This window comes from Oncorhynchus keta, chromosome 10, assembly GCF_023373465.1.
Source record: "Oncorhynchus keta strain PuntledgeMale-10-30-2019 chromosome 10, Oket_V2, whole genome shotgun sequence".
NCBI lineage: Eukaryota > Metazoa > Chordata > Actinopteri > Salmoniformes > Salmonidae > Oncorhynchus > Oncorhynchus keta.
In genome coordinates, this window is record NC_068430.1 from 33,639,128 (window position 1) to 33,664,669 (window position 25,542).

At 41.4% G+C, this 25,542-nt stretch overlaps 2 protein-coding genes across 2 annotated transcripts in view; one reads left to right on the plus strand and one right to left on the minus strand.

Annotated features, from left to right (window-relative positions):
• Positions 1–175: 175 nt before the first annotated feature.
• LOC118388550 (guanine nucleotide-binding protein G(t) subunit alpha-2-like) lies at positions 176–15,295 on the minus strand. The gene is made up of 9 exons (XM_035777741.2): positions 14,893–15,295; positions 7,333–7,375; positions 3,263–3,404; positions 2,885–3,042; positions 2,635–2,763; positions 2,332–2,461; positions 1,679–1,832; positions 1,281–1,487; positions 176–1,027 (listed from the first exon to the last, which is right to left on the minus strand). Exons 1-8 carry the CDS (start codon positions 15,008–15,010, stop codon positions 1,297–1,299), a joined length of 1,065 nt encoding a protein of 354 aa, XP_035633634.1. The 5' UTR covers positions 15,011–15,295; the 3' UTR covers positions 176–1,027; positions 1,281–1,296.
• A 4,356-nt stretch (positions 15,296–19,651) lies between these two features.
• LOC118388552 (AMP deaminase 2-like) overlaps positions 19,652–25,542 on the plus strand; it is an 87,869-nt gene continuing 81,978 nt past the window's right edge. The window contains exon 1 of the mRNA XM_052526909.1: positions 19,652–20,171. The gene's annotated coding sequence lies outside the window, so the exon portion shown is untranslated. The remainder of the gene's footprint in view (positions 20,172–25,542) is intronic.

Consider the following 25,542-nt stretch of genomic DNA (forward strand, 5'->3'; position numbering starts at 1 on the left):
TTTTTTACAAGGGGTTGAAATTTTATTTTACATGTTCATATTTTTATTTGCTCGCTCACCTCACATTTTTAAAGTATTCCTTTAAACAGTAAATCAACTTTGTATGACCTAAAGGTCACATCACATATCTTTGTTAAAAAAAAATACAAAGAATGATGACATTCAGAAATGGCAGTTGCTATGTATACATTTTTATTTTTAATGTTTATCTTTCACAAGACCGGTCAGTTACAGGTTCATTTGTCAGTAGTCAAAATGGAATATACATGCACATCACTAAACATGTCACTGATGTTGAACATTGTCATAACGTATTCGAATATTAATGTTTAAGGTCCCCTATTTACAAAATACATTGCTAACTTGTTTTGATGGTACTTTTTTCTTAAATTTCAGCTATTTGAACTCGCTGATTGAAATGAGCTGAATAACTTTTTACTGTGTTACATCTGGTGCGAAACAGTAAGCATATCCAAACAGAACTAGATATAACCATTAAAAATCATTGGGCAAGAACAGTGTAATTGGAAAGGACTTCACTCTGACCATGTTGAGTAAGATGGATCACTTCAAAATGTATCCTTTCATAAGTTTATCAATTGGATTCCATGAGCAGCTTTCTACACTTTCTTCAACACAAACCATTTAAGAGCCAGAAATAACCCCAGAATATCTAATAAAGTACCTATATCAAACGTGTTCATTCGGTTGTTCTTCTGACTTCTTATCCACATTTCCATCTAAAGGACATCATCCACATTGTCTCCGTGAAGAACATATTGCCATCTTTGTTCGATTTGTTGGACATGTGTGTTGACTCCCTTTGGAGTAAGTTTTGGGCTGTTTTCTTATTATTATTAGTATTTTCCTTCATTACCCATAATTTAGGGTGTTGGGAGTTAGGAATGAAGGGATAGTGTAGAATTGAAGAGTCTTATGACATTACAAAGCCTTCTGTTGTGCCTTCTGTTCCTACTGCTCAACTTCAACATGAATCCAAGTGAAGGGAAGAGGGGAAAAATACAATCTGTGAGGAAGAAAGTTTTTTTTTTAAATTAGGCAAAAAAAATAACATAAAAGAATAAGATGCTGAATTCCAAATTGAACCTACCCTTGAGGCACTTTAAATCTGAAAAGATTGGATGGGTGTATCCATCATGGTGAAAATTTCACCTAGTCTGAGGCAAGTCTATTATCTGATTTGTCCAAATCTAGTTGAAGTGTCTGTACAGGCTAGGCGTCGATTTGGAATTCAAGAACCAACGCAATAACTACTGTACCTCTTTGTGTATCTGCTTAGAACAGACCGCAAGATTTTAGGTTCTCTTTGATAATGATGTCTGTCACGGCTCCGAACACAATCTCCACGTTCTTTGTGTCCGTGGCGCAGGTCAAGTGGGAATAGATTTCTTTGACACCCTTCTTCATATTCAGCTCCTCAAACTGCTTCTTGATGTAGTCACTGGCATCATCATATGTGTTGGGGCCTAGTGGTACAGAAAGCGGGCAGCTTATAAAGTGGTTCTCATTTGTTTAAAATTGTAGGTGATGAAATTGACAGTACCTATTCTGTTTATCTTGCTGCTACATCATATTGCAGAAGAAGAGACAGAACGTTTCCATCATTCATGCTCGTGGGAAATCGTACTATGCTGTTTTTACTTGTGGTTACTCTTACCATCGTAGTCTGGGAAGCAGATACTGAGGTGGACCTTTTTGATCTTCTCTTCAAAAAGATCCTTCTTGTTGAGGAAGAGCACAATGGAGGTGGTGGCGAAGAACCTGTGGTTGCAGATACTGTTGAACAAGTGGAGAGACTCATGCATACGGTTCTGTGGAGAAGTGTACGAAAGTTAGGTTAAGTGCCAACAATCTCTGTTTCATCAGTCCTCCCTCAGGCTGGATAAGTATAATAACTACTCTAAACTGAAGATATGATCTTGCTTCCCATTTCTTTGCCTTTGACTATCACACAAACACAACTCTACATGTCTTCTGTGCTTGGACTGGGGTGGTGGTATCAGGCATAGGACTGTGACGCAATCATAATGTTTAGTCATCTGAGCTATGTCCTTAGGGACTTTAACATGTGATGGGATAGTAGAGTTATGTAACCTTGTGACTGAATAATCCATTGTTTACTTCAAAGTCAGACTGGAGAAAATACTCTTCAGTTAGAATCAGAAATCATGATGCTCCTTCAATCTTACCAAATGGATCACAGCATAAAAAAGAGAACTGAAAGTAAACAGTACAGAATTTGGGCATAAAAAGCCACAACTGTTACAAACTAATGGACCTTTCAGAGGTCAACTGTAGAACCAAACCCACCACTTCATCGTCCTCTACGAGCACCATGTCATAAGCACTGAGAGCTCCGCAGAAGATGATGCAGGTTACACCCTCGAAACAATGGATCCACTTCTTTCTCTCCGACCGCTGGCCGCCCACATCAAACATCCTGTCAGAAGAGAGGTTAAAGAAGTGAGATGTTAACATCTGACTGTACAGACTTAACCGGTGATTGTGCACAATCAAACCCAAGATCAAAGGGAATTAACACGCTACAAGGATGTACGGGAGATCCACTATTGGCCGCTTGTGGTCTCCCATGCTTGGCAAACATTCCCTCACCTGAAATGCAGCTCTTTGCAGGAGAACTGCTCCTCGATAATACCGGTTGTCTTGACTCGAGAACGCAGCACGTCCTGCTCATTGGGCAGGTAATCAGACTTTGTGATTCTGTCCAATTCTCCAAGGTAGCTGTTTAGCGAGATTTCAGTTTAGCATACATCCACACCCCCAGACCCACATAATCACTCTCACACGTACCAGCAAAGATATGACTGTCATAACAGACTATAACAGTTGCTGTGACACTCACTAGCCAGCAGAGTCATTGAGCTGATACTCGGCTGCTCTCTCGAAGGAGGCCTGGACACCACTGTCACTCCACAGCCTCTTGATGACATCAGCCAGCTCAGGGGGCATTGAGCCCTCTTCAATGGAGTCTGACAGGTTGGACAGCTTCTGCCCGTCTTCCTGCACCATGAAGTCAAATGGTGAGTTTTACCGCTACTAAAACGTACATTTCCTTCCATTCTAAAGTAGCTAATTCGCTAAGCTAACAATGTATTGTTGTTCTTTCTATTGGAATAACGTACAATTACCAAAACTTCTGCTGGTGTGTCAATGTCTATCAGTGTGTGTCATTGTCTGTTTGGAGGATCAGAAGAGGTTAAAGATGCAGAGTGGGACTCACACTTCCTTTTGGTGATCCAAAGTCAATGGTCAGCATCTCCATGCCTCTGATGATGGCCAGAGCAGACTGCAGGATGTTACCATAGATGATCGCCCTGAACTCCAATTGTTCTTCTTTGGTATAACCACCTTGATGGAGAATTCTACCCAACATAAGAGGAAGAAAACAGTTGGGTTGTAATTACAGTTTCAAATACAACTGACATTATGCACTCCCCTACATATTTATTTGGACAGTGAAGATAACTTTTCATTTGGCTCTACTCCAGCATTTTGGATTTGATATCAAATGTTTTATATGAGGTGACAGTACAGAATGTCACTTTTTAATTGAGAGTATATTCATACATATCTGGTTTACAGTAAAGAAATGAAAGCATGTTATGTATCTAGTCCTCCCATTTGATGGTATTTGGACAAATTCACTTATATTGACCACATGAAACTTGTGACTTAACAAACTTGTTGGATACATTTGCAGTTTGTTTTGGTTGTGTTTTGGATTGTTGTGCCCAAAAGCAATGAATGGTAAATAATGTATTGTGTCATTTTGGAGTCACTTTTATTGTAAATAAGAATATAATATGTTTCTAAACACTTCTACATTAATGTGGATGCTACTATGATTACGCACAATCATGAATGATGAGTGAATAATGATGAGTGAAAAAGAAGCATAAATATTATTCCCCACCAGAAATATGAACCTTCCCTGTTATTGGTAATGGCGAGAGGTATGTTTTGGTGGCATGATCTTTGTGCATCTGTAACTCTGACACACAACCAAAACAAACTGCAAATTCAAGTTTGTAGTCACAAGCTTAATGTAGTCATTGCGTGCTAGGAATATGGGACCAAATGCTAAACTTTTGACTAAATGCGATACACTATAAGTGAATTTGTTCAAATACAATACATGACCAAAGCTGGTCAAACATCTCATTCCAAAATCATGGGCATTAATATGGAGTTGGTCCTCCTCCCCTTTGCTGCCACAACAGCATCCACTCTTCTGGGAAGGTTTTTCCACTAGACGTTGGAACATTGCTGCGGGGACTTCAATTCAGCCACAAGAGCATTAGTGAGGTCAGACACTGATATGGGGGGATTAGGCCTGGCTTGCAGTTGGCATTCCAATTCATCCCAAAGGTGTTCAATGAGGTTGAGGTCAGGGCTCTGTGCAGGCCAGTCAAGTTTAACCACACCGATCTTGACAAACCATTTCTGTATGAACCTCACCTTGTGCACAGGTGCATTGTCATGCTGAAAGAGGAAAGGGCCTTCCCCAACTGTTGCTTCAAAGTTGGAAGTACAGAATCGTCTAGAATGTCATTGTATGCTAAAGCGTTAAGATTTCCTTCACTGGAACTAAAGGGCCTACCCCAAACCATGAAAAACAGCTTCAGACCATTATTCCTCCTCCACCAAACTTTACAGTTGGCACTATGCATTCGGGCAGGTAGCGTTCTCCTGGCATCTGCCAAACCAAGATCTGTTTGTCGGACTGCAAGATGGTGATGCGGGATTCATCACTCCAGAGAACGCATATCCACTGCTCCAGAGTCCAATGGCGGCGAGCTTTACACCACTCCAGCCGACGCTTAGCATTGCGCATTGGGATCTTAGACTTGTATCCGCCTGCTTGGCCATGGAAACCCATTTCATTAAGCTCCCGACGGACAGTTCTTGTGCTAACGTTGCGTCGAGAGGCAGTTTGGAACTCTGTAGTGAGTGTTGCAGATGATTTTTACACGCTTCAGCACTCTGCAGTCCCGTTCTGTGAGCTTTTGTGGCCTACCACTTCGCGGCTGAGCCGTTGTTGCTCCTAGACGTTTCCACTTCACAATAACAGCACTTACAGTTGACCATGGTAGCTCTAGCAGGGCATACATTTTACGAACTGACTTGTTGGAAAGGTGGCATTCTATGACGGTGCCGTGTTGAAAGTAACTGAGCTCTTCAGCAAGTCCATTCTACTTCCAATGTTTTTCTATGGAGATTGCATGACTGTGTGCTTGATTTTATACACATGTCAGCAACAGGTGTGGCTGAAATAGTCAAATTCAGTCATTTGAAGGGGTGTCCATATACTTTTGTGTGTATATATAGTGTACTTATGAAACCTTCAAATGTGGGGACTCGATACATAAAGTGCATTCATTTCTAAAAAGGTATGAAAATACCTTAAAATAAAAGGTGAAATCCTGTACTGCCGCCTCATATATTCAAAATGCTGGAGTATAGAGCGAAATTAAACGTTTATCTTCACTGTCCAAATAAATACACTGCTCAAAAAAATAAAGGGAACACTTAAACAACACAATGTAACTCCAAGTCAATCACTCTTCACACTCTGTGAAATCAAACTGTCCACTTAGGAAGCAACAATGATTGACAATAAATTTCACATGCTGTTGTGCAAATGGAACAGGTGGAAATTATAGGCATTTAGCAAGACACCCCCAATAAAGGAGTGGTTCTGCAAGTGGTGACCAGACCACTTCTCAGTTCCTATGCTTCCTGGCTGATGTTTTGGTCACTTTTGAATGCTGGCGGTGCTTTCACTCTAGTGGTAGCATGAGACGGAGTCTACAACCCACACAAGTGGCTCAGGTAGTGCAGCTCATCCAGGATGGCACATCAATGCGAGCTGTGGCAAGAAGGTTTGCTGTGTGTCAGCGTAGTGTCCAGAGCATGGAGGCGCTACCAGGAGACAGGCCAGTACATCAGGAGACGTGGAGGAGGCCGTAGGAGGGCAACAACCCAGCAGCAGGACCGCTACCTCCGCCTTTGTGCAAGGAGGAGCAGGAGGAGCACTGCCAGAGCCCTGCAAAATGACCTCCAGCAGGCCACAAATGTGCATGTGTCTGCTCAAACGGTCAGAAAGGTGGGGGTTGTGTTTACAGCCCAACACCGTGCAGGAAGTTTGGCATTTGCCAGAGAACACAAAGATTGTCAAATTCGCCACTGGCGCCCTGTGCTCTTCACAGATGAAAACAGGTTCACACTGAGCACGTGACAGACGTGACAGAGTCTGGAGACACCGTGGAGAACGTTCTGCTGCCTGCAATATCCTCCAGCATGACCAGTTTGGCGGTGGGTCAGTCATGGTGTGGGGTGGCATTTCTTTGGGGGGCTGCACAGCCCTCCATGTGCTCGCCAGAGGTAGCCTGACTGCCATTAGGTACCGAGATGAGATCCTCAGACCCCTTGTGAGACCATATGCTGGTGCGGTTGGCCCTGGGTTCCTCCTAATGCAAGACAATGCTAGACCTCATGTGGCTGGAGTGTGTCAGCAGTTCCTGCAAGAGGAGGGCATTGATGCTATGGACTGGCCCGCCCGTTCCCCAGACCTGAATCCAATTGAGCACATCTGGGACATCATCTCTTGCTCCATCCACCAACAGACTGTCCAGGAGTTGGCGGATGCTTTAGTCCAGGTCTGGAAGGAGATCCCTCAGGAGCCCATACCCCACCTCATCAGGAGCATGCCCAGGTGTTGTAGGGAGGTCATACAGGCACATGAAGGCCACACACACTACTGAGCCTCATTTTGACTTGTTTTAAGGACATTACATCAAAGTTGGATCAGACTGTAGTGTTGTTTTCCACTTTAATTTTGAGTGTGACTCCAAATCCAGACCTCCATGGGTTGATAAATTTGATTTCCATTGAGAATTTTTGTGTGATTTTGTTGTCAGCACATTCAACTATGTAAAGAAAAAAGTATTTAATAAGAATATTTAATTCATTCAGATCTAGGATGTGTTGTTTTAGTGTTCCCTTTATTTTTTGAGCAGTGTACATACCAACAATCACTAGTGGCAAGAACTGGTACTTGTTGCATGTTGCAGCAAGTGTTTTGTTCTGTAAGGGTACATGTCAATTGCAGCCACCACAATCTATTATATTATGGTTAATTCTGTTGTGATTATGAGCTATTAACTTAGTCCATCTTGTTGAACACCCAGTTTACACCTTTTAGAGTGATGTTACAGTATTTGGACAAGGTTGCCTGCATGTGAGTGAGGAGGAATGAGAGATACAATGCATTTGTTTTGTTATACTCACTTCATCTGCTTAACAATTGTGCTCTTCCCAGACTCACCAGCACCTGGTGAAACAAATTAAGAAGTAGATATGTTACAAGGGCTTTCCCATGTTGGGGCGGCAGGGTAGCCTAGTGGTTAGAGCGTTGGACTAGTAATCGGAAGGTTGCAAGTTCAAACCCCCAAGCACAATCTGTTGTTCTGCCCCTGAACAGGCAGTTAACCTACTGTTCCTAGGCCGTCATTGAAAATAAGAATTTGTTCTTAACTGACTTGCCTAGTTAAATAAAGGTTAAAAAATGTTAAATGTACAAACACATCATCGTCATTCACCCTGTAGTTGGTTAAAGGGAACCCAAGGGTTGAAACATAGCATGAGCAAAGAGATTCATAATGATGGCACATAGTGAAAGAGGAACGTCAGCAGTTGCCACTCCCCGCCACAGATCCAGTGCTTTTAGACACACGACATGACAAGCATTCAGTGGTGTTGCAAAAGTGACAGTTACAGTTCTTTCACATCCGTTCTATCATTATCTTCTGTTTTGTGTTTAGCTTTGTTTCTGCATGTTGTTGTTGCATTTGTACCATTGCATATCCTATAGGACATTCCCCATCACACACTACACTAACAGCTTAGCCCATTTCTCTGCATGAACTGTAACAACACACTTAGTTGGGGGGGAATAGGAACAGAGTAAACAAGTTCTGGGCCGTAGGGCAGACTTAAATGAGCAGTGAATTTTAATGTAATAATACCAGTAAGCAAATTTCACTCTGGGTTTATATCAAACGAGATTGTCACCACGAGCTGATTTGTTGTTCCACACGCCACCTCAAGGGGGCCATCTAAGATTCCTGACTATTTTGAATTGGGCGTATGAAAGGGTTTATGGCTAATGTGATTGACATCTGTCCCAATGGTTTAGCAGAGGCCAGTGACCTTATTAGCTCAGGCCTAAATGGAGGGATTTGTGAGGCCTTGGGTAAGGAGGCCTGAGGTTGAAAAGCCTCTCAGAGGATTGTCCGATAAGCGAAGACGTCACTGCTCTGTCTTCTTGATCTTCTCATGTCAGTTATCACAACTGTTTAATTTCTGCAGGATGGTTGGTTTTCCTCTACACTCTGTTGCTGATTCTTCTCTTACTTATGTGTAGGTAAAGGTTTAAGGTATTAACCAGAAGTCTCCCAGTAGGCAAAATTATGTTGAAAAGACGTATTCTCCAGATGTTGAAGTTCGGTACATTTTAGGTTCTGAACAAAGGATAGGCAACTTTGATGGGGGTGGGGGACGCCAGGAAAACTCCTCATGAGGAGCCGCAGTGGCTCGCGGGTCTGTGTACCAGCATTCATACCCACACATGCAGTCAGAGCCAGCCCTATAGCCTTTTGGGGGCACTAAGTGGAATTTTGTTGACCTCTCCACCTTGTGAGCAAAACATTTTAGTGGACCCCCCTTGACAGTGTAGGGACAAAATTGAGTTAATTTCCTGCAATTCTACACAGTTTGCCATGGGGCGGAGATATATTTTTGCAGTTTTACAGCATTTATTTTGCAATTATACACGTTGCCATAGGGTGGAGAGCCATTTTTCCATTTAAAAAAACATTATATCTGAGTGAAAGTGACTAACAAAATCAATGAGGCCCCGCCGGTCGGTAATTCGACCATGATTACTACGTTTAGATAGCCGGCTAGACTAAAATGTTTAGTTAACTGAGTGACTCTCGGTGACTGATATAACAATAGGAAAACTCTGATGCACAACCAAATTTCGAAATTGCATCTGTATTCTACTATTAGGGCGGCAGGTAGCCTAGTGGTTAGAGAGTTGGGACAGTAACAGAAAGGTCGCTGGTTTGAATACGAGAGGTGAAAAATCTATGTGCCTTTGAGCAAGGCTCCAGGGGTGCAGTACTACTATGGCTGACCCTTTAAAACAACGCATTTTACTGCACCTATCCAATATATGTGACAATAAAACAGCCGGTTGCCCATCCTTTAAATAAAAGGTGAAAATATGTTTTTTCCTGACGTTGAAATCAGGTAAATTTTCGGTTCTGAATGAAAGTTGAAAAGTTTAGACACACCGACTCATTCCAGGGTTTTTCTTTATTTGTACTATTTTCTACATTGTAGAATAATAGTGAAGACATTAAAACTATGAAATAACACATATGGAATCATGTGGTAACCAAAAAAGTGTTAAACAAATACAAATATATTTTATATTTGAGAGTCTTCAAAGTAGCCACCCTTTGCCTTGATGACAGCTTTGCAACACTCTTGGAATTCTCTCAACCAGCTTCGTGAGGTAGTCACTTGGAATGCATTTCAATTAACAGGTGTGCCTTGTTGAAATTTAATTTGTGGAATTTCTTTCTTTCTTATTGCATTTGAGCCAATCAGTTGTGTTGTGCCAATGTAGGGGTGGTATACGGAAGATAGCCCTATTTGGTAAAAGACCAAGTCCATATTATGGCAAGAACAGCTAAAAAAAAATCAAAGAGAAACGACAGACCATCATTACTTTAAAACTTGAAGGTCAGTCAATCCGGAAAATGTCCAAAACTTTGCAGTTGCAAAAACCATAAAGTGCCATGATGAAACTGGATCTCATGAGGACCACCACAGGAAAGGAAGAGCCAGAGTTACCTCTGCTGCAAAGGATAAGTTCATTAGAGTTACCAGCCTCAGAAATTGCAGACCAAATAAATGTTTCACAGAGTTCAAGTAACAGACACATCTCAACATCAACTGTTCAGAGGAGACTGCGTGAATCAGGCCTTCATGGTCGAATTGCTGCAATGAAACCACTACTAAAGGGCAATGAACATTAAACCGGTGGAAATCTGTCCTTTTGGTCTGATGAGTCCAAATGTGAGATTTTTGGTTCCAACCGCCGGGTCTTTGTGAGACGCAGAGTCGGTGAACGGATGATCTCCACATGTGTGGTTCCCACTGTGAAGCATGGAGGAGGAGGTGTGATGGTGTGGAGGTGCTTTTCTGGTGACACTGTCTGTGATTTGTTTAGAATTCAAGGCACACTTAACCACCATGGCTACCACAGCATTCTGCTGTGATACGCCATGCCATCTGGTTTACACTTATTGGGACAATCATTTATTTTTCAACAGGACAGTGACCCAACACACTCCTCCAGGCTGTGTAAGGGCTATTTGACCAAGAAGGAGAGTGATGGAGTGCTGCATCAGATGACCTGGCCACCACAATCACCAAACCTCAACCCAATTGAGATGGTTTGGTATGAGTTGGACCGCAGAGTGAAGGAACAAGTGCTCACCATATGTGGGAACTCCTTCAAGACTGTTGGAAAAGCATTCTTCATGAAGCTGGTTGAGAGAATGCCAATAATGTGCAAAGCTGTCATCAAGTCAAAGGGTGGTTACTTTGAAGAATCTAAAATCTAAAATATATTTTGATTTGTTGAACACTTTTTTGGTTACTACATGAATGTTATTTCATAGTTTTGATGTCTTCACTATTATTTACAATGTAGGAAATTTACAATGACAAATTTCCACTGCACAATGAAGTAAGCATTATATCACAATACTTATTTTAAAATCAATAAAGGAAAGAGGAGCCAACTGAAGATCAAAAGCTTTAAAACTGGCAACGACGATGTTCATAGTTAGTCTGGCTAAGACCTAACTCTCAAGTCCTCCTGAATGGCTCTTTTGATGTTGTCAGCACAATGTGTCGATAATGAAAGGTGGCTGTGCTTTTACTGATTGGCTCTTCTTTGTGTCTTTCTCACAAACACCCACAGTCACACACTGCCCCTGAGCTCCACATTATTACAACAGTTGGATTTTCAACAAAAAAACATTTGAGAGAACCAATCAAACCCGTCACACATTTTCTGAACAAATATTGCATTAACAAATGTTAATGTGTGTCACAACTCTTCCTGCGCTGTGAGTGACAAGGGTCAAGTCAGCAAGGCTAGTTCAAAGTAGTCCAACCTATGGAATTATCCAACCGACCACTTCAACTACAATAAGATTCTTAGCAACAGTTACAGATCTTTTTTTGTTGTCGCTATGATTGTGCTATGTTGTTGTTTATCTACCTTGGTTGAATGACCTCTGCATAAGAGCGTCTGCTGAATGGCCAAAATGTAAAAACAAACACTTGCAGACCTTGCTGGGTATTATTCTAATAAACTCTGCACCCAAACAAATACAAATCTGAAATCTGAACAGATAGATGTTTAGGTTATGTTTCAGAAGCTTGAACAGCCCAGTACAGCAAAGTAGCGTACAGTATGGTACAGGACAGTAGTTTTATTCAGTAGAGTACGGTAAAGTAGGGCACAATGCAGTACAGTTTAATTCAGTAGAGTACAGTTTAGTTCAGTAGAGTACATTATACTGTACTTTGCTGTTCTGAACTTTACTGTACTTCACTCTACTGTGCTCTTCTGTACTGTACTGAACTTTTATTTTCTGTTCTGTAATGTACTGTGCTCTGCTGTGCTCTATTGTACTGTACACTATACTTAGATGTTATCTATTGTACTGTAATGTACTGTGCTCTACTGTACTGTGTTGTCCAAACTTGTGAAATTTGGTCAAGATTCAGTCCAGTCCGACGTTGAAATCAAGGCTGTTCGGACCACACAAAGTAAAAGACCGCCGGTCCGGACAGGACCAAAACAAGATGTCCAAAAAACATGTGTCGGTCCGTGCTTAAGGGGCTGTCTCTGCAACACGTCTCCACTAATCCATGCTTTATTTGTGCCAAATGGCTGTAAGCAATTGCCTCTCTGATTTCATAGTTGTTTTGATGGTCTCTTGAGGTTCCATTTTTCCCAAAAAGCCAAATATATTTTCATCCTGTAAAAACACTTCACCACCAATTTCGTTTTAAAACTGCTTTAGATAAACAGAGACCTATTTTAAACTCATACCTAACTCTTGAATCCCTACCTCCCGATGAAAGAAAATACTATAATGGGCTGACACAGAAATAAACTGTTGGCCTAATAATACTGTAAATACTAATCTGTCATTGATACCTGAAGTATCTCTCAACTTCAGCTTAGAACCAGAAGATGGCACCGTGTATCAGATAAAGTGGCTCACCCATGAAGCTACAGAAAATGTCCTTCTGCCAAGGCAATGGTCAATTGCTTATTTCTTTTTAAGCAAGAGTTGAGTAGTCACTGTTCTTGCACCCAAGACACACATCATACACTAAGCTCTGACAGCAAATGTTGTTGATTATGACAAAAGTAATACAGATGTTTCACATTTAATTCAAAATACAGAACAACTCTGTGTTAGTAATTGTTACTCCATAGTTCTGCCAGAGAGTTGGCTGTGTGTTGTGTTCTGCAGGAGCAACAGGAGACATGAGGTTTGATGGCATTAAACTGCTGTTTTTCGTCCACAGAGCCTCAACTCACAATGTTATGGTTGCAGTACTGCCAACTGGATTGTGGGTCAGTCATTTCACAGGACTTCACTTTTGCAATGTGTCAATATTTGACCAATTGCTTCAGCTGCCACTGTATCTCATTTGTTTAGTTTAAAATGTGGACCATGGCCCCTATTTACTGTTAGTGAGGGGTGTAGACAGGGGTTATGGTGTATAGGATGTAACATCTGCATCTTTGATCTGTTGTAAACTCAGGTGGATGTTCTGGCTCCATTATTGTAAATGCATGATCGATGGCCCAGATAGTAATTGGCTCTTGTAATTTATCCTAATGAGCTTTGTTGCTGCTAGCTCTGGTTACTCTGATGGTTGACCCAACTGAGTTTTTCTGGTAGTCCTCTGTTGACTCTATAGTCTGCAACCTTTTAGTGGCTTGGTACTTGTTGTATTTGGCTCCTCAGAATTGCAGTATTGATCTATTTGGCCCTTGTCAATTAGCTTGGCACTTACTTTTTTTGTCTCTGTGATATTATTAATTAGCATTTGATGATGCATTTTGCAAGGTGGGGCCATGTTGTAACCCAGTGCTAGAGAAATTATTACAGGGAGTCTAAGTGGCAGGAAAGAAAGCATAATTGGGTTACCATGATCCTATGAGAAAAGCTTACTAAATCCTGCCCCTGAACTCTCACAAAGCTATTTATAACCAGAGCTCATGACACGTATCTACGGCTCATTGTTTTACATACTCTATTGACAAAATGCATCTGATATGTCAACATTCATAACCATGGCCACGTATACAGAAATATATAAATATAGAATTCTGGTTTCATAACCTATGAAGAGGGCTCTTCCAATCCTTTCAGAAACAAACATTAACACTAATCTGATTCCCTGCTAAGTAGTGCTCCATATTTGACACTTTCCAGACCTTTCTCAGAATCTAAATGTATTTTGATGTCACTAATATAGAAATAGACGTACAACTTCCCTTCTAGTAGCCTAGTTATGAATCAACACGTTCCATTTCAGGGGAACTTACTCACCTATTAACTTTATTGCTGCTGAGAAACATTAAATGATCCCTATACTACAGTAACGACTGTCATACAGATTATGTCAGTATGAGAGAACTTGTTGTTTCGGTCAATAGAAATGGCATTGCCTTTTACTATGTTGTTTTTTTACACCTCTGACCTCACAAGCCCATGATTTCTCATCTCAGTCTTGAGGTAACAGCAGCAGCCACTCTGGGCTTATCTGATTTAATGTAAGCTACTTTCAGCTTGACATGTTTATCTATTTGCATCCATTATAGTGACATGGGTCACGTTGAATGTGCAAATATAGTAAATGTGCAAAGACAGAACACCAATACAGTATATAACAGATTATGAACTACTTTAATAACTTTGACTCTTTTCATATATACCGGAGACTTAGATACAATGTCAGGATCAACGCTATAGTCCTGATTGAATAGCCCGTTTTTGAATGTACCATTTCAGCATTGGCAAGTTTCCACAAGTCTGGAAGTGTTACACAAATGGAAAAGCGTATTACATTTATCCAAATTCTGATCATTTCAGAGGTGCTTCCACAAGAGCCTCTATTTAGCTGAAAATGTTCCAGAATGACCTTGAGAAAAGAGCTCCACCGATCAAGTGACCATATCAAAGTGTTAAAGACTTCACAACAACTATGTCAACTTCACCAGTGAATATAATAACTGTTGTCATTAGTGTAACCTACCAATGTAAATCTTATATTATGCTTACGCTCATAAAGGTTTGCTATGGCTGATGCTTAAGCTCATACAGGTTGGTATGGCTGCCTCATCACAAAAACTCACATGTTTACATAATGTAAACTTAAACTATTTGTAACTTTTATTGCTGTGAAATTTCCAATACAATGCCCCCCCCCACTCCAACAAGAAAAAAAGCGGTGACTATTTCTCCAAAAACAGGGCACATACTGTAGTTGCATACTTTCTCATCTCCAACCAATATCTTTTTTTCCCCATTTTTTAAAAGAAGATTATGCTTATCCTAAGTGTTTGCATCAGACACTGTTCAGGTTTATATGCTAACAGACCATAAGCCAGTTGAGTGTTCCATTCTACTTTTCTGCACTTTCAGAAGAAGCCCCACAAGCACAACAGCTCCTTACCAAGCAGCAGAAGCTTGACTGTCTTGGATTCTTTGTCTGCATCCTCCGCCAGCTGCTTTTCCAGCTCCTTGGACTTTGCGGCTAATGCCTTGTCTTCGACACTTCCTCCGGCTCCCATTTTTTACTTTTTTTTATCACTCTTTCAAGCCAAGATCCTGTGTGGTACGGAAATGTGGCCGGCCGCTCCCGGCGTCTGAGGGGTGCACTGGGAGACCGGGACAGAGGGAGGCAGTGGTGGGGGCTGGGAACAGGGGATCCTGGCCTCAGTCCGTGGTTGGTGACTGGAGGAAGAGGGCACCGGAGATGTATACTGACACACAGTCAGACAATCACTGCTTGGGGACGAAGGGAAGCTGTCCTCTCTGGTGTTAGCCCTCCCTAATTCCCCTACGCTAAACCTGACATCTTGCCGTCAGGTTGGGATTGGGTAGGGCTTTTTCTGGCGTTCCCATGGGAACCGTTAGATCCTATTAGGATGAAGCAGAGGGCAAAAGTGAAGGTTAAAAATGGCAAACTCCATTGGATTTAGAAAGAGATGGGTGGATTAGAAATAGAGAACATATGGATGTTCCAAGTTGACTTCCTCTTGCACAATTTAGCTCGCCCAGCTTCTGTCAAGTATGACTCAAAAATAGATGGTGTCAGGTGTTCTTTTTGTTCCATGGCCAGTGACAATTGGCATGCAAATCTGAGCCATGAAAATACGTTATTTGTCACTTTGTGATTTGACTGTGAAGGCCATGTGATCATAAGGCATTTCTACAACGTAAGACCTTAGCTTTGTGACTATGCTGGTGAAGGATGGAGAGTTTAACAGGCATCAGGTCTCGTTTCCTGGCACGGGTTGAGTGATCCGTTGAGGATAGAACGCATTAAACAACAGTGTTGCCTTTCTGGTCAAGCTCTACCACTTACAATACATCATACGTCACTGGCCTTTTGCACTCAGATGAGGAGAGAGACAATTTGAACAGAGGGAGATTTCACTCATCTCAGAAATCTGTGTCATGGGTCAGCACAGAGATTTACTGTACTCAGCAGTGTGCCTTCTGTGCACAGTGCCTTCTGTGCTTGCATGTGCCTAATTGATAGATCTGTTCTTTATAGATCTATTTTGTCAGGAATTGTCATCTCCAATAACTTTGCATGTAGTGAACTCCAAAGTGGATTACCTCTGCGACAAAACAAAAGAGTCATGAACAGCTAGCCACTGTTTGACTGGGCTTGGTTGTAAACAGAGTAACAAAGGCCATTCTAATGTAAAAATGCTTCATACACCTGATATAGCGTTTCATACTTTATGTGAACAAACTCAAATGGAGTGGCGCTGTAGTTGTGGTTAACCAACTAGGTAGGTGGCTCTAACTGTGCTGAATGAAGACAAAAAGCCAGACATTGGACCTTCCACCTGCAGATACTATGAGATTGCTCAACGTGCAGTGAAAGAGAGAAAAGGAAAGAAAGAGAGATTGGTCTCATGGCTAGAACCGGGTTGCTAATTAGGGCGTCCTCCAATTCCGTTGTCCCTTTCTAATTCTGACCCTTCGATCTTTGACTATATGCTACCTACTTTATCATGGGATTGGCCTGGTGTAGCTGATCTGTTGACAAGATTATCCAGAGGCCCCTGTTAAATCTTGGGCCACAGCTTAGGCCAGCAGATGGCCACTTACTGTGAGAGGGGCGCTGGTTGAGAGATGCTGGGTTGTGCAGTGCAGTGCTGGTGGTACAGTAGCAGGGAACAAGTGTAATGATACTAGTCCACCCCTCTTTCAGAATAGCTCTTCCCTCTCTGCTCACCTGAGTGACTAGTCGGCCAGTCAGACCCTTGAAAGTAAGTAGGAAGTAAGAGGGTGATTGGATAAATGCACATCCAACTGTCCCCAGAACACTGTTAAGTATGAACTACTTGAGTTAATCTGAGAGTGACTGAGGTTGACACTCTAGACAAGTTTTAAATATGTTCATTCACATCTCATCCAACTCTTGGATGAAAAAAGTGTGTCACTATGTGCAGGCTACAACATATATAGACTATAAATAGACAATATTTTGTGTGTGTCTTTCTGCCCTACTTGTCTGAGTAGGAGAAATGCCTGGGAAAGTATTACAGAGCCTTTAAGTGAGTGAGGAAGAGTGGGTGAATAAACTTTCTTACTATTCTAGCCTCAGGATTCTGGCCTCATTCTGTGCAATATGAATTACTGTTCATCTGAGGGCGTTTGAGGTGGATTGAGGTGCAGCGATGTCATCCATTGGCAGCTTTATATCTGGCACACCTGACTCGTGGTTGTGTATTCTACATCACTATGAACATTTTTTTTTTCTTCTCGTAAGTTTTTCTTCTTATTTATTATTATTATTTTTTACCCCGTTGTCTCCCCAATTTCGTGGTATCCAATTGGTAGTTACAGTCTTGTCTCATTGCTGCATCTACTGTACAGACTCGTGAGAGGAGAAGGTTGAGTGCCTTGCGACCTCTGAAACGCAACCCAACCAAGAAGCACTGCTTCTTGACACAATGCCCACTTAACCAGGAAGCCAGCCAAACCAATGTGTTGGAGGAAACACCGTACACCTGGCGACCGTGTCAGCGTGCACTGCACCCGGCCCGCCACAGGAATCGCTAGTGCGCGATGGGACAAGAACATCTATGCCGGCCAAACCCTCCCCTAACCCGTACGACGCTGGGTTAATTGTGCGCCGCCCCATGGGTCTCCCGGTTGCGGCTGCCTGCGACAGAGCCTGGACTCAAACCAGGATCTCTAGTGGCACAGCTAGCACTGTGATGCAGTGCCTTAGACCACTGTGCCACTCGGGAGGCCCACTATGAACATTTTAAGATATTTTGGGGCATACTGCAATTATATTTTATCCAGGTATGGTCATGCGAAATTGTCCAAGACCCCATTGAGGTGTTTGGCAGGCATATTGGGAAAGTCTTCTGTGGGTTAATGAGTGAATTCTGTGATGAAGTGGCCCAGCCAGAGCCCGGATTTGAATCCGATCAAACATCTCTGGAGAGACCTGACAGAGCTTGAGAGGATCTGCAGAGAAGAATGGGAGAAACCCCCCAAATACAGGTGTGCCAAGCTAGTAGCCTCATACCCAAGAAGACTCATGGGTGTAATCGCTGCCAAAGGTGCTTCAACAAAGTACTGAGTAAAGAGTCGGAATACTTATGTAAATATGATATTTCCTTTTTTATTTTCTTCATATAAATTGAGGGAAAAACGATGTCTATTTTAGAATAAGGCTGTAATTTAACAAAATGTGGAAAAGGTATAGGTGTCTGAATACTTTCTGAATGCACTGTATTATATATAACATGAAAGCTAATGTCATAACCTTTCAGAACCACTTGTCAAACAAAGTTTAAAATGTATCAGCATTTTTGTTTTAAAGCCACGGACTACTAGTAGGACTATTTGACTTCTGACCTGTGCACAACTAATTAACACGACCCCTTTAAAACTTTCTCCACTTTTTTCTGTATGTGATTTATTTTATTTTACATGACGTCAAAACCGCTAATACGTTTCCCCGTCAAAAGTGCAGCCAAATGGTAACGTGTGCAGTCTTCAGTCACACACGAAACAAACAAAAACACACATGTTATTGTTTAGTTAACATAACTATCTGATATGAGATATACATTCGGTGGGGGAAATATATTTACTCAAGAAAATAGATGTGTCTATAGCTAGACAATAAATTCACATTTCTGGATATTTCCACATTCTCTTATGACTGGTCAGTTGGAGCTAACGAAACTAGCTCGCTTGCAAGCTAAGTTGGTTACCAGTGAGAAGTTGTTAGAAGGCTGTACTCCGGACGTCTGAGATAAACAACAACTGTCAGCTACTGTAAGGTTACCAGTTGTTTCCTAGGGCAAGGCAAGCTACAGCGACTATCTGTATCACCTCTTCGAGCTAAGACTGGGGTCGCAACAATGGCAGGTGGTAAGTAGATAGCTAGCTAAACCAGTGTTTTTCTAACCACGTGTTGATGTCAGAACTTTCATGACCAATCCTCTTGAGTTATTTGGTATGTGATTTAATGTAGTGTGGCTAGCTAAACAATGTAAAATACACAGTTCGTTATTTTCACGAGTACAGTAGTAGCTAAGTTAGCTTATAAATGTAAAAGATCTAGAGAGCCACATTGGACAGAACACGTTATTTGTAAATCATTTGTGTGGCACACTTAGCTACCTGGACAGCGCAGGACAGTTGGTTTATTACATGATTGTAGCATTTCTATACTGTCAGTATTTGACTTCAGCAGTACCAAAGCCATCACATATTGAAGTTGCATTGTTTCAGTAAAAGCGTTACTGCAGTGCACCCATATCAGTAATTGAGGATTTTTATGAGAGTTGATTTTCTTGTAGTGACTAGACTGTTATGCATGGATATGTACACTGATACACAATGACAGTAGTAACTCATATTGAACGTTTAGCTACAAACGCTGGTGTAACAGTGGAAAAACACGGCCGACTTTGCACTCAGTCAGTCTGTCTATCATCTCTAGGCCTCAGTGTTATGTCACTGGTACACGGGAGGTGAAATTAACTTATTTTCAGGAAAAGGGGGGCTTTAATTTTACATGACTGACTCAGGGTGAGGAGGATCATTTTCGGGGAGGAGTGATTGAAGGGTGAGGGGGTGTGCTGTTCTGCAAACAAATCTGCAATACCCTGAGCTTTGCAGAAAAAGAAACAAGAAGAGCCAGCAGTCTGGTCTCATTTTTACTACTAGGGTGTCCAGGAAGGAAGCCTGACAGGCAGAGCCTGAAACAAAAGCACAGAAGAATGAGTAAGAACCTGAGGAATTTCCCAACAACAATCCTCCCATTCTTGGGGTAAGGGCTGTAAGATTGCGTTGCCATCATTTGTCTTGGTTGCCTGTCATAGACTTGGTGCTTTTTGGTAAAGTTTTTTTTTTCCTGGGAAAAAAAATGTAGGCCTCAATTTTTAGTGGTGTCCTTAAACTTCTTATGGCTGGAGGCAGTATTGAGTAGCTTGGATGAATAAGGTGCCCAGAGTAAACTGCCTGCTACTCAGGTCAGAAGTCAGAAGGTCAGAAGTAATATGGTAGGCAAAAACCTGAGAAAAAAATCCAACCGGGAAGTGGGAAGGAATTCTCCGGTTGGAACATTATTGAAGATTTATGTTAAAAACATCCTAAAGATTGATTCTATACATCGTTTGACATGTTTCTACGGACTGTAACGGAACTTTTTGACATTTCGTCTGCTCCTAGTGAACGCACTTGGTGAGTTTGGATTTGTTTATTTATTAAGAGTATTTCTGTAAATTTATGTGGCTCTCTGTAAAATCACCAGATGTTTTTGGAACTACTGAACATAACGCGCCAATGTATACTGAGATTTTTTAATATAAATATGAACTTTATCGAACAAAACACACATTTATTGTGTAACATGAAGTCCTATGAGTGTCATCTGAAGATCATCTAAGGTTAGTGGTTCATTTTATCTCTATTTCTGATTTTTGTGACTCCTCTCTTTGGCTGGAAAAATGGCTGTTATATCCTTTGATGTAGTTGTGTCTTCATACCACTAGATGGTGGTCTTTACTTAGTATTCCCTCTCTCATTACCTCAGTTCCAGTGAAATGCTTACCTACGGTCCTTTTCCAACAATGCAGAGTTAAAGATAAAGATACAATATATAAATAAATGGTGACACTCAGGCTGTCAAACAATTAAAATAATGAAGATTTAATGGCATGGCTGACCTTGTAAAACAACACATTTCACTGCACCTATCCGGTGTATGTGACAGTAAAACATGATTATTAATCCCCCAAAAATAGTTGCTCAAATGTTGCCTTAAAGAAAGATTTTTCAATATAAAAAGCAGTACATTGAGTTACAGGTATATTATGCTTTGACTGTAAGGGCCAGAAACACAAAATGATTTACATCAGAATGTTTTAATAGCATTTTCACCATAAACAACACAAAAGTCACTATAACATACAGCTGTAAATGCTCCTAATGTTTAAGTAGGCATACTCTCTCAAAGTTCTTAAGATTAACACTTGTGTACACACACACACACACACACACACACACACACACACACACACACACACACACACACACACACACACACACACACACACACACACACACACACACACTTTAAGTACTGTTAAAGCTTCAGGAGCTTCAGGTGTTCTAAATTAGTGTGCCAAGAGCTAGCTGTATGGATACAAAGACCTTTTAAACTTGTCCAACAATGTTATGAAAACACTGTAACTATCTGTGCTGTTCAGATAACTTTATACACATAGGCTTACACACTCTCCCTCACACAATCATACACACCCCACTCTTTTATTTGTATTTTTTAGGGGATAGATCAGCTTTAATATTGCAGATAGATTGTAGCTTCCATCATAAACACCACACTCTTGCATATGCAGCCTACATTTGAAGCATCTTTGAGTAGCCTATTCCATTTCAGCATCTTTGAGTAGCCTATTCCAAACACTTGTCAAGTTACCAGGTTGCTAGCTAGCTATAACTATGACATCCCTAGTGAATACACAATGAATAAATAATAACAATAACGAGTAAAAAGTACATAGTCGATGGAGTACCAGTAATGAGTCGATGTACATGGGTACGAGGTAATTGAGGTATCTATCAAATTGTATACAATTTTATGTCACATTTTTGGGGCCTTCCTCTGACACCACATGGTATAGAGATCCTGGATGGCAGGGAGCTCATTCGCACTACCCTCTGTAAGGCCTTGCGGTCAGATGTCAAGCAGTTGCCATACCAAGCGTTGATGCAGCCCGTCAAGTTGCTCTCAATGGTTCAGCTGTATAATGTTTTTGAGGATCTGAGGGCCCATGCCAAATCTTTTAAGCCTCCTGAGGGGGAAGAGGCGTTGTCGTGCCTTCTTCACGACTGTGTTGATGTGTCTGGACCATGTTGATTCCTAAGTGATGTGGACACCAAGGTACTTGAAGCTCTCGATCCGCTCCACTACAGCCCTGTCGAGGTGGATGGGGGTGTGCCCTCCATTTCCTGTAGTCCACAATCAGCTTCTATGTCTTGTTGAGGGAGAGTTGCGAGGTTAACAAAAGACTCCACTATGCAAGTTACCATTTGAATAGAATGTTAATGATGTCACTGTGACAACTTTTGATTGATGTAGCTGCTAAATTTTCTCTGGCTATCTACTCCAATTATAGAGCACTCTCGTCTGCGTGTGCCAGAGCGCAGAATAACTGACGAATTTACGAACACTCAACACCTGTTGAATATGGCCGGTGTCAGTTAACATTGACAATTTTTTTTAAATTGTTGCCTGCAGCACAGTTGCAGTCATCAACACTCTAGATAACATAAAAAAAACAGCCTAACCAGCTCTGTTAGGGCGAGTACAATGTTCAGAGTAAGCTGTTCTCTCATTTGTGTCTGGAAGTAAGCTAGGCAATGTTAGCCAGTTAGCTTGGGTGCTTGACTGCTGTTAGGACAGAACGCTCAGATCAACCCTTAGAGATAGGTGGAGCTAATGCTTAAGAGGGTGTGAATGATGCTGAAGGGGTATAGACAAAGAAGAGCTCTCCAGTAGGTGTACCAAAACATTCAAAAGCCATTTTCTCAAAAGTGAGGTTACAAGTTTATCAACTTTCAAAGTATAATTACTTTCCCATTGTTCCTCAACTCTAGTGTATGATATGCCGTTTTCTAGCTCTGAGTGTCAACTTTTATCCAATGTAAAAAACACAATTTCAAATTTTGCTACAAAAGACCGTATTGAGCTGGTCGATCACATACAGTGGGGCAAAAAGGTATTTAGTCAGCCACCAATTGTGCAAGTTCTCCCACTTAAAAAGATGAGAGAGGCCTGTCATTTTCATCATAGGTACACTTAAACTATGACAGACAACATGAGAAAAAGAAATCCAGAAAATCACATTGTAGGATTTTTTATTTATTTATTTGCAAATTATGGTGGAAAATAAGTATTTGGTCAATAACAAAAGTTTATCTCAATACTTTGTTATATACCCTTTGTTGGCAATGACAGAGGTCAAACGTTTTCTGTAAGTCTTCACAAGGTTTTCACACACTGTTGCTGGTATTTTGGCCCATTCCTCCATGCAGATCTCCTCTAGAGCAGTGATGTTTTGGGGCTGTTGCTGGGCAACACAGACTTTCAACTCCCTCCAAAGATTTTCTATGGGGTTGAGATCTGGAGACTGTGGCTAGGCCACTCCAGGACCTTGAAATGCTTCTTATGAAGCAACTCCTTCATTGCCCGGTCGGTGTGTTTGGGATCATTGTCAATGTCATGCTGAAAGACCCAGCCACGTTTTCACTCAAAATCTCACGTTACATGGCTCCATTAATTTGTTCCTTTACACGGATCAGTCGTCCTGGTCCCTTTGCAGAAAAACAGCTGCAAAGCATGATGTTTCCACCCCCATGCTTCACAGTAGGCATGGTGTTCTTTGCATGCAACTCAGCATTCTTTGTCCTCCAAACACGACGCGTTGAGTTTTTACCAAAGTGTTCTATTTTGGTTTCATCTGACCATATGACATTCTCCCAATCTTCTTCTGGATCATCCAAATGCTCTCTAGCAAACTTCAGACGGGCCTGGACATGTACCGGCTTAAGCAGGGGGACACGTCTGACACTGCAGGATTTGAGTCCCTGGCGGCGTAGTGTGTTACTGATGGTAGGCTTTGTTACTTTGGTCCCAGCTCTCTGCAGGTCATTCACTAGGTCATTTTACCCCACGGGGTGAGATCTTGTGTGGAACCCCAGATCGAGGGAGATTATCAGTGGTCTTGTATGTCTTCCATTTCCTAATAATTTCTCCCACAGTTGATTTCTTCAAACCAAGCTGCTTACCTATTGCAGATTCAGTCTTCCCAGCCTGGTGCAGGTCTACAATTTTGTTTCTGGTGTCCTTTGACAGCTCTTTGGTCTTGGCCATAGTGGAGTTTGGAGTGTGACTATTTGAGGTTGTGGACAGGTGTCTTTTATACTGATAACAAGTTCAAACAGGTGCCATTAATACAGATAACGAGTGGAGAACAGAGGAACCTCTTAAAGAAGAAGTTACAGGTCTGTGAGAGCCAGAAATCTTGCTTGTTTGTAGGTGACCAAATACTTATTTTCCACCATAATTTGCAAATAAATTCATCAAAAATCCTACAATGTGATTTTCTGGATTTTGTTCCCTCTCATTTTGTCTGTCATAGTTGAAGTGTACCTATGATGACAATTACAGGCCTCTCTCATCGTTTTAAGTGGGAGAACTTGCACAATTGGTGGCTGACTAAATACTTTTTTTGCCCCACTGTATGGCCCTGCTGACAGCTGGTGATTTATGACCTTGTGTTGAAGGGGAGAGAGGCTGACAAGATCTCAACTGGGGATTTGGCTGACTGAGGGCCCATTTGACATAGAAACATCAGATTTATGTTTATGAATTATGAAAAATATTAATAACCTTCCACCTATGAGGCCACTAGAGGGTACTTTTGGTCACTGACTGCAGGAAAATACAAGGTCGTGCACGAGCAATGAGGATGATTTCAATTGGTATTTATGGTGTGCTTTTTCGGCAAAGTTTTTAAAAAATCTAACACAGCGTTTGCATTAAGGAGAAGTCTCTTTAATTCTGTGAATAACACTTGTTTCTTTTATCAGTGTTTATTATGAGGATTTCTGTAAATTTATGTGGCTCTCTGCAAAATCACTGGATGTTTTGGAAGAAAAACATTACTGAACGTAACGCGCCAATGTAAACTGAGATTTTTGGATATAAATATGCACTTTATCGAACAAAACATACATGTATTGTGTAACATGATGTCCTTTGAGTGTCATCTGATGAAGATCATCAAAGGTTAGTGATTAATTTTATTTATATTTCTGCTTTTTGTGACTCCTCTCTTTTTCTGGAGAAATGGCTGTGTGTGTTTTTGTGACTTGGCTCTGACCTAACATAATCATGTTGTGCTTTCGCTGTAAAGCATTTTTGAAATCGGACACGATGGGTAGATTAACAAGAAGTGTATTTTTCATTTGGTGTATTGCACTTGTTAAAGTGTGAAAGTTATATATTTCTAAAAAATATTTTTGAATTTTGCGCGCCTTTTCAGTGGAATGTTGTCGAGGGGTGCAGCTAGCGGAACCCCTAGCCATAAGAAGTTATTAACAGGTCAACATTCACAAAGCCATGGGGCCAGATGGATTACCAGGATGTGTACTCAAAGCATGCGTGGACCAACTGGCAAATGTATTTCTCAAAACCTTTGGCCCCAACTGTATATACAGTGTATGTGGATACCCCTTCAAATGAGTGGATTTGGCTATTTTGCTGACAGATGTATACAATTGAGCACATGCAATCTCCATAGACAAATATTGGCAGTAGAATGGCCTTACTGAAGAGCTCAGTTAAGAATGCCAACTTTCCAACAAAAAGTGCTGTTATTGTGAAGTGGAAAAGTTTAGGAGCAACAACGGCTCAGCCGCGAAGTGATAGGCCACACAAGCTTACAGAACTGAACCGCAGAGTGCTGAAGCCCTTAGTGCGTAAAAATCATCTGTCCTCGGTTGCAGCACTACTGAGTTCCAAACT

Excerpts from the sequence above, each read along its gene's own strand:
- LOC118388550 (XM_035777741.2), bottom strand. The coding sequence starts at position 15,010 with ATGGGAGCCGGAGGAAGTGTCGAAGACAAGGCATTAGCCGCAAAGTCC. Across the intron at positions 3,405-7,332 it reads ACAATTGTTAAGCAGATGAA|AATTCTCCATCAAGGTGGTT; the intron begins GTGAGTATAACA and ends TATGTTGGGTAG. Across the intron at positions 2,462-2,634 it reads TGCAAAGAGCTGCATTTCAG|GATGTTTGATGTGGGCGGCC; the intron begins GTGAGGGAATGT and ends CTCTTCTGACAG.